Here is a 9,309-nt window from a genome sequence, read left to right on the forward strand (position 1 = left end):
TCCAGCTGGGTGCAACCCGGCGGGGCTCGGCCCAAACCTGCCGGCTCAGGGGCTGCCCTCGCGGGGTGACACGGCTGGGAGCGGGGAGGCTGGGAGGTGCCGGCGCCGGATAGAAACTAGGACGGGAAGCCTAGCCCTAGCCAAGGAAACAGCTTGGGGATGCGTGGTCCCTGCTGTCCTGATTCCCGGCTTAGGGGTCTTGTCCGTGACAGCGCAGGTCCTCCCGGAGTCCCGAGCTCTGGGCAGGCAGGGCTTTCTGAAGTGCCTGGGGGAGGCTGCGTCTTTCCCGACCTGAGGCAGCTGCTGTGCCCTCGGCCTCCTTCCCAGAACCTGGTCTCGCCGGGCACCAGGCTCCGCTTGGAGGCTGCCTCAGGGAAGGTCCTGGCCATGGGCTCCGACAAGAAGGGAGGAGGGCAGGTGGGAGCGGCGGGGTCTTCGGGGCCCCTTGTCCCTTGCCTGATGCGGCTGGGCCGTGCTGGCCAGCGGGGCTGTGCTGGACGGGGCAAGGGCCCTGGGGCTTCCTGGGTCTCACTGAGTGCGCCTGCTCCCTGCTCATGCCCAGGGCGTTCTGTGGCCTCCCCTGACCACCTCAGCCCCCAGCCTGGTTCAGGGAGTCCTACCAGGCACCGCGGAGCACAAGATTGCGTCCCACAAGAAAGTGAGGTGAGATGAAGGGGCTCTCCGGGGACTCTGACTTCCCATGGAAACTTAGAAATTCAGGGTGAGATTAACAGCAAGAGGGAAACACTCCCATTGCCGGTGAAGCGTCGGCGTGGAATCCTCATTCAACTCTCTGAGGGGTGGCAGCCCCGGTCGCTCCAGAGACCGATGCGCAGAAGCCGAGGTGCCCTGCCCTGGGTCCCGCAGCTACAGACAGCAGGGCTGCGCCTCTCGCCCGGAGTCGCCCCTCCCAAGGGGCTTCTCCTTGTACAGCTCACTGTACAGCTGTGCGGGACTTTTACGGCTTTCGGTAAAACTGTCATCCTCGCCGGGCGCGGTGGCTCAAGCCTGTAATCCCAGCACTTTGGGAGGCGGAGACGGGCGGATCACGAGGTCAGGAGATCGAGACCATCCTGGCTAACACGGTGAAACCCCGTCTCTACTAAAAAAATACAAAAAAACTAGCCGGGCGAGGTGACGGGCGCCTGTAGTCCCAGCTACTCGGGAGGCTGAGGCGAGAGAATGGCGTAAACCCGGGAGGCGGAGCTTGCAGTGAGCTGAGATCTGGCCACTGCACTCCAGCCTGGGCGACAGAGCGAGACTCCGTCTCAAAAAAAAAAAAAAAAAAAAACTGTCATCCTCAAGACGGCAAGACAGGACCATATTCCTGGCTTCCCTTGGAAGTTATTTCTAAAGTTCAAAAAACTTGCCAGGCCCGTTTTGGGGGATACAAGAGTCCCCACTGGGGGAGAGGGGGACTGTCACATTGAATTCTGCCTGTTCTTAAAGTTTTCTGGAAGTTGAAATGATGTTCACACAAATGTCAGGAAAGAATCACCCTACCCCCAGTGTGGTTTTCCCCTGTGGGTAGGAAGAGTGTGCAAAGTGTGATAATCCCTTATCTGGGGAGACCTTCCTGGGGTGTCCTGCAAGATGTGGAAATGGGTGAAGCCGTGTCATCTCCACTCCCTCCGGCCCCCAGCAAAGGATGAGAAAAGATGCCCAGCTTCTTCCAAAGAAACAGCACTTTACACAGGGTCTTCATGGCCATTTATTGCTTCAACAGATATATATTGAGCACCTACTGTATACCAAGCTTTTTTCTAGGTACTGGAAACACCATGATAAATAAACGAGTTCATGCTCTCAGAGAGCTTACACTCCTGTAGGGAGAGGCAGAAACTAAATGAGAATATAGCAGGCAATAGGTACAACTGAGAGAGGTGAGTGGTTAGGGAATGCCTCTTGAAGGAGGTGACATTTAAGCCAGTGACATCAAACCAGAATGACAAGGAGTCACCTTCCAGGCAGAGGAATGGGAAATGCAAAGGCCCTGAGGCAGCAACAGACTTGATGATTTTGAGGAATAGGAAGGAGCCCGGCGTGGCTGAAGGAGAGCTATTTGAGGTGAGGTGGGTAGGGGGCTGATTGGGTGGACTACTTAGCCATGATCGGGACTTGGAGTTTTGTTCAAACTGCAGTGGCATTGACTGAATACCATGGATCTGGAAGCAAACAAACAAAACACACACAAACACACACACACACACCACAAAAAATACCTGCAATAACAAAGCCATCAGAGGGCTTTAATCAGAGAGGAGATGGGATCTCATTATTTATTTGTGACTGAGTGGCTGTTGCCCAGGCTGGAGTGCAGTGGCGCCAATCTCAGCTCACTGCAATCTCTGCCTCTCAGGTTCAAGCGATTCTCTTGCCTCAGCCTCCTGAGTAGCTGGGATTACAGGCAGCCACTATGCCTGGCTGAGTTTTGTGTTTTTAGTAGAGATGGGGTTTCATCATGTTGGGCAGGCTGGTCTTGAACTCCTGGGCTCAAGCGATCCACCTACCTCCACCTCCCAAAGTGCTGGGTTTATAGGGATGGGCCACCGTGCAATTTACGTTATTACAAGAGCACTGGCTGCTGGGTGGTGTGGATTGTAGGGAGCAAGGGCAGACACAGAGAAGCCACTTAGGAGGCACTCACTGATAGACAAGAATTGGAAAGAAGCATCAAAGATGACTCCTAAGTTTGTGGCCTGAGCCCCTTAGGGGACCAGCGATGCCATTTGCTAGGAGCTGGATTAGACAATGGGATAGCCATCAGGAGCTGTATGTAGACCATGCTAAGCTGAGACGCCTGCCAGGCATCCCTGGAGGGCTGTGGGAAGGCAGGCTATGGGTAAATGAGCTACCGCCTCATTTACTCAGGAAACAACCTTGTGAAATTGGCAGGGATGTAGCATTTGACAGATGAGGAAAACAGGCTTGGAGAGATAATGTGATTTACTCAAGGTCACATAGAGGGGTAGGTGACAAAGGCAGGCTCAAGCCTAGGTCTCCTGACCTGCAGCTTACACAGCCGTGCTGACTCAGTAAATGACGGCGGCTTCAGCAGGAAGCCCAGGGTAAGATGTCCAGAAGAACGTCCCCCTGGAAATGTTTAGAGGTCATGGTTTAAGATCTTTTTTCTGGCCGGGCACGGTGGCTCAAGCCTGTAATCCCAGCACTTTGGGAGGCCGAGACGGGCGGATCACGAGGTCAGGAGATCGAGACCATCCTGGCTAACACGGTGAAACCCCGTCTCTACTAAAAAATACAAAAAACTAGCCGGGTGAGGTGGCGGGTGCCTGTAGTCCCAGCTACTCGGGAGGCTGAGGCAGGAGAATGGCGTGAACCCGGGAGGCGGAGCTTGCAGTGAGCTGAGATCTGGCCACTGCACTTTAGCCTGGGCGACAGAGCAAGACTCCGTCTCAAAAAAAAAAAAGATCTTTTTTCTCTTCTGTCTCACTTCCTCTTAGGATGACATGGGCGCAAAATAGGGCTGAGAGGTTGCTGGAAAAGCCCTGAAGACATCACAGGGACTCAGGATGCTTACTGAAGTCATAGGGTGTGGGTACCTGTTTTGTGTCTGTTGGGAGAAGGGCTTACTTAGTTCCTGTGTCTCCTCCAGGACAGCAGAGCCAGTCGCCTCTCATTCTGTACGAAGGTGTGCTATGGCATTGGTGGGGTCCCCAACCAGATAGCCTCTAGCGCCACAGCCTTTTACCTGCAGCTCTTCCTGCTTGATATAGCACAGGTAAGTGTGGGCAGCAGCCCAGTCTCTGCTGGCATCTTCCTTGGGGTCTGGTCCTTCCACCCCCACCTCTGCTTCTGCTCCCACCATCCTTGTAGACATCGCTTCTGACTCAAGCTTAACAAAAAGCCAGAAGCTAAAGAGGGCAAGGTCCTCAAGGATGTTTACTACAGCCTGTTTGTAGTGGGAAAATGAGAAACCATGTGGATCCCCAACAATAGAGAAGCAGTTGGCTAAGTGAACTGTACCATAGCCACATAATAGACCAAGCCTGTCCAACCCACGGCGGGACGGCTTTGAGTGTGGTCCAACACAAATTTGTAAACTTTCTTAAAACATTATGAATTTTTTTGTGATTTTTTTTTTTTTAGCTCATTAGCTATCATTAGTGTTAGTGTATTTTATGTGTTTATATGTGGCCCAAGACAATGCTTTTTTTTTTTTTTTTTTTGAGACAGAGCCTCCCTCTGTCGCCCAGGCTGGAGTGCAGTGGTGTGATCTCGGCTCACTGCAACCTCCGCCTCCCGGGTTCAAGTGATTCTCATGCCTCAGCCTCCCAAGTAGCTAGGATTACAGGCGCACACCACCATGTTCGGCTACTTTTTTTTTTTTTTTTTTGAGACGGAGTCTCGCTCTGTCACCCAAGCTGGAGTACAATGGCACAATTTCGGCTCACTGCAACTTCCGCCTCCTGGGTTTAGCAATTCTCCTGCCTCAGCTTCCAGAGTAGCTAGGATTATAGGTGCATGCCACCATGCCTGGCTAATTTTTTGTATTTTTGGTAGAGACAGGGTTTCACCATGTTGGCCAGGTTGGTCTTGAACTCCTGACCTCGTGATCCACCTGTCTCAGCCTCCCAAAGTGCTGGGATTATAGGCGTAAACCACCATGCCCGGCCTACAGCTTATTTTTGTATTTTTAGTAAAGACAGGGTCTCGCCATGTTGGTCAGACTGGTCTCAAACTCCTGGCCTTAGGTGATCCATCCACCACAGCTTCCCATAGTGCTGGGATTACAGGCATGAGCCACCATGCCTCACCAAGACAATTCTTCTTCTTCCAATGTGGCCCACAGAAGCCAAGAGATTGGACTAACCTCACTATCAAATAGACTGTCATGCAGCCATTCAAAAGAATGATCTATACCAGTTGACTTACAGCGATTTCCATGATGCTCTGGTGAAAAAGAAAAGTTAGTTTTAGAGAAGAGTATATAAAATGATCCCATTTTAGCAAAACAAAGACAGGCTCCATATGTGTGTGTGTGGATGGATATGTACGTATATATGTATTTGTCCATGTTTAAAATGTGAGCATGGAGAAAATTCTAGAAGGATCTACACCAACTCGTTAATGTTGGCTACAGGAGGGAATGATGGAGAATGGAGGGTAAGTAAAACACAATTTTTAAAATGAGGTATCCAGCCAAGCATGGTGGCTCACAGCTGTAATCCCAGCACTTCGCGAGGCTGAGGAGGGAGGATCACTTGAGATAAGGAGTTCAAGACCAGCCTGGCCAATATGGTGAAACCCCATCTCTACTAAATATACAAAAATTAGCCGGGCATGGTGGCACACACCTGTAGTCCCAGCTACTCGGGAGGCTGAGGCAGGACAATCGCTTGAACCTAGGAGGTGGAGGTTGCAGTGAGCCGAGATTTCACCACCACATTCCAGCCTGGTCGACAGAGCAAGGCTCCCTCTCAAAAACAAAACAAAACAAAAACCAACAACAAAAAAATGAGGTATCCAGCTGGGTGTGGTGGCTCACACCTGTAATCCCAGCACTTTGGGAGGTCAAGGTGGGGGGACCATTTAAACTCAGGTATTCAAGACCAGCCTGGGCAACATGGCAAAACTCCACCTCCACAAAAAATTTAAAAATACAAAAATTAGTTGGGCGTAGTGGCATGTGCCTGTGGTCCCAGCTACTTGGAAGGCTGAGGTGGGAGAATCACCTGAGCCCGAGAGGCAGTGGTTGCAGTGAGCCAAGACGGTGCCACTGCACTCCAGCCTGGGCAACAGAGAGAGGCCCTGTCTCAATTAAAAAATAATAATAATAAATAAAATGAGGTATCCACGAATGTTTAAGATGACACTCTGATATGATCCCATTTATATAAACTGATCAATCTCGGGCACACACACAAAGAAGCCTATGAACAGCTGATCATCAAAACGATTCTGGCTGTTGTCTCGGGATGCTGGGATTTCAGATGAGCTTCGCTTAGTATTTTCCCACATTGTTTGAATGTTTTTCTAATTAGTGTATTATTTACATAGTCAGAAAAAACAATGACTCCTTTCCATTGTGAAACACAGTGTCCACCTCTGTCAGCCCAGAGGCACCCTCCTTGCTCTGAGCCAGCCCCAGATGAGGGCCCTGGAGTCCTCTCTGCAGTGGCTGACATGAGTACTAATGGGAGTGTGCAGGGCGGCAGCATTCAGCTCCCTCCCCTGGGATCAGCGTCTTGGGGAAGGCTGAGGAGCCCTTGGCACTGTGGCTCTGCCCCGGCCGGTCCTGGTTCCCAGGCCCCCCTCCAGATGGCAAGCAGGCCTGGATGGGCTCTCTTCTGCTGCCGGGCCTCAGCTCTCTATCCCCTCCCCTGTTTCAGATCCCTGCCGCCCAGGTGTCACTTGTTCTGTTTGGGGGAAAAGTGTCGGGGGCAGCTGCTGACCCTGTGGCTGGATTCTTCATCAACAGGAGCCAGAGGACGGGGTCTGGACGGCTCATGCCTTGGTGAGCAACCGCTCAGTCCTTAGGATCCAGGCACCTGGTCCTGCCCCTCTGGTCACTGTTTGTCACAGCCCTGTTTTCTAGCAGAAACCCGCTGGGTGGTTAGGAAACAAGCCTGGATAATGTCGCAGTTGCACTGGGGACCGACTATGAGTGACAAGGAGTTCAGAGACACTCATAAGGACTCTCCCTCCCCAGATGGAATGGGGCTGGACAAAGCCTCCAATACTCCCAGGCCTGGCCTGGGGCTCTGAGTGTGGAAAGGCCGGGAGGGAGGCCACGCGAGGCCTCACGGAGGAAGTACAGCTCAGTGTCCCAGTGTCCACACAGGGAGTGGCACCAGCGGCACCGAGTGTGCAGCCAGAGCTCCCACAAGGAGTGGCCACCCACTGCCTCCATGGCCCATCGGCCGCTTCTCCCCTGCTCCTGGCTCCAGCCTAGACATTCTCAAGGGGCCGAGAAGGGGTGAGGTTCCTCTGGGCTGGGCCCTTCGTGTCCCCCTGTCCTGGTCTAGGGACCGCTTCACCTTGGCTGTGCTTCCGCAGGGTGCTGGGCTGCACCCCCTTCATCGCCCTGGCCTACTTCTTCCTGTGGTTCCTGCCCCCCTTCACCAGCCTGCGAGGCCTCTGGTACACGACCTTCTACTGCCTGTTCCAGGGCCTGGCCACGGTAAGCAGGGCCCCTTCCTGGGCCTGTTCTCTGGCGAAGCCCATTGCTTGCCATGGCCACTCTGAAGTGTGCTGTGGGGGCAGGGTCACTGCCCTCCCCACCCGCCTGTGCCTGGACCATGCCATTGGCTCTCGCTGGCCTTGCGCGGGGCTGGCTGCCCCCTCCTGCCTTTGGGCCCCTAGCTCCGACTTCAGGTGGCCAGCTGGGATATGTCGGGTTGGCCTGTGGGTGCCGGGATGTGACACCCGGGATTGGGGAGGTTGCCCGCTGTCACCAGGCAAAGCTGGGGGCGGTTCTAAGCTCTGCCGGCACCCCAGTTCTTCCAGGTACCCTACACGGCGCTCACCATGCTGCTGACCCCCTGCCCAAGGGAGCGCGACTCGGCCACTGCCTACCGTAAGTGCAGCCATGGGTTTCAGGTTCCGGGGAGGGAACTGCCCCTGGGACCCTAGTCCCTCTCAGTCACCGTAAGCAGCGCTCTGTTTCCAGGGATGACTGTGGAGATGGCGGGAACGCTGATGGGGGCCACTGTCCACGGGCTCATCGTGTCTGGCGCCCACAAACACCACAGGTGCGAGGCCACTGTGACCCCGGGGCCAGTCACCATCTCCCCCAATGCGGTAAGTGCACTGGATGGCCAGGCCCCCCAACCTGGGGTCCCCTCTGCAGGGTCACCTCCTTCCTCAAGACTGGTTCTCCTGTCCACACCACTTTGCTGTATTTTAGGGGGCTCACTGCACCCCCTCATTCCTTCCCTGCTCCTCCAGTTGAGCAGATGGCCCCCAAATCTAATGTCCTCTGCTAAACCTGCCTCCTCCTGGGTTCCTTCTAGACGTAAAATCGAACAGACACTGGCCCGGCCACCTGGAGTGGAGGAGGCCGGCCCCACAGGTGGGGCGAGGGTGGGGAAAGCTGCAGGACAGGCTAGGGGAGGGGCAGCAGAGGGGTCTGGTGTCCTCCTGGAGCTGAAGCCCTTCCTATGACCCGTGCTCCCTCCCCCAGCCCTGACCGGGTGAGCCCCCAACCCCCAGTGTGAAATGGTGGAGAGGGGGAAGCTGCCTTCCTTCCCTTTCACAGCAGGTCCCTTGAGCATTGAGCAGATACACCTCTATTTTATCCACCACATTGACCTTACCTCTTTTTCTATTCCCCCTTTCCTCAAGTAAATGACATTATCATCCTCCAGCACTATCCTCTTCTCCTCCCCTCTCTCAACCCTCCAACCTATCACTGAATCCTGCCCATTTTTTAGGCCAAAAGTCTTCTGGGATGCATCCAGCCATCTTGCACCCCACTGCCATGCCCTGGCCCATGCCACCAGCTCCCTCCCTACCCCACAACTGCTGCCTCCGCTTCCTACACGCATCCCTGCCTCCCGCCACCTCCCCTGTGCGGTCAGGTGCCCTTTGAAAGGAGTTTGAGCATGAGTGGCCCTCGCTTTCAGGACTGGGCATGGGCCACCCTCCACAGCCTTCACGTAGGCCTCCCTTCTGTGTGCCCTGCACCCTGCTGTCTTGGTCTTTTGTGCTTTTTTTTTTTTTTTTTGAGACGGAATCTTATCTGTTGCCCAAGCTGGAGTGCAGGGGCGCAATCTCGGCTCACTGCAACCTCCGCCTCCCGCATTCAGGCCATTCTCCTGCCTTAGCCTCCTGAGTAGCTGGGACTAAAGGCACCCGCCACCACACCTGGCTAATTTTTGTATTTTTAGTAGAGATGGGGTTTCGCCACTTTGGCCAGGCTGGGTTTCGAACTCCTGACTTCAGGTGATCCGCCCATCTCAGCCTCCCAAAGTGCTGGGATTACAGGCGTGAGCCACCACACCTGGCCTGTGCTTGTTTTTAATATTTCAGATTTACACAAAGGCAGAGAGGCACAGATCTTACTGTGGTCCCTGGACCAGCAGCATCAACCCCTGGGACCTTGTTAGAAAGGTAGATCCTGATGATTACAGGCGTGAGCCACTGCTGGGATTACAGTGGTGGCTCACGCCTGTAATCTCAGCACTTTGGGAGGCTGAGGCGGGCGGATCACAAGGTCAGGAGTTCAAGACCAGTCTGGCCAACATAGTGAAATCCCGTCTCTACTAAAAATACACAAAAAATTAGCTGGGCCGGCCGGGCGCGGTGGCTCAAGCCTGTAATCCCAGCACTTTGGGAGGCCGAGACGGG

The 9,309-nt window shown here is 54.2% G+C and overlaps 1 protein-coding gene across 1 annotated transcript in view; it reads left to right on the plus strand.

Annotated features, from left to right (window-relative positions):
• MFSD2B (major facilitator superfamily domain containing 2B) overlaps window positions 1-9,309 on the plus strand; it is a 20,578-nt gene that overhangs the window by 7,261 nt on the left and 4,008 nt on the right. Inside the window, exons 2-9 of the mRNA XM_011951456.1 lie at window positions 195-417; window positions 563-663; window positions 766-970; window positions 3,614-3,739; window positions 6,351-6,475; window positions 7,018-7,141; window positions 7,459-7,537; window positions 7,631-7,761. Of these exons, the coding sequence (XP_011806846.1) occupies window positions 195-417; window positions 563-663; window positions 766-970; window positions 3,614-3,739; window positions 6,351-6,475; window positions 7,018-7,141; window positions 7,459-7,537; window positions 7,631-7,761 (1,114 nt within the window). The remainder of the gene's footprint in view (window positions 1-194; window positions 418-562; window positions 664-765; window positions 971-3,613; window positions 3,740-6,350; window positions 6,476-7,017; window positions 7,142-7,458; window positions 7,538-7,630; window positions 7,762-9,309) is intronic.

Source organism: Colobus angolensis, unplaced genomic scaffold (assembly GCF_000951035.1).
Source record: "Colobus angolensis palliatus isolate OR3802 unplaced genomic scaffold, Cang.pa_1.0 Scaffold109, whole genome shotgun sequence".
Taxonomy (NCBI): Eukaryota; Metazoa; Chordata; class Mammalia; order Primates; family Cercopithecidae; genus Colobus; species Colobus angolensis.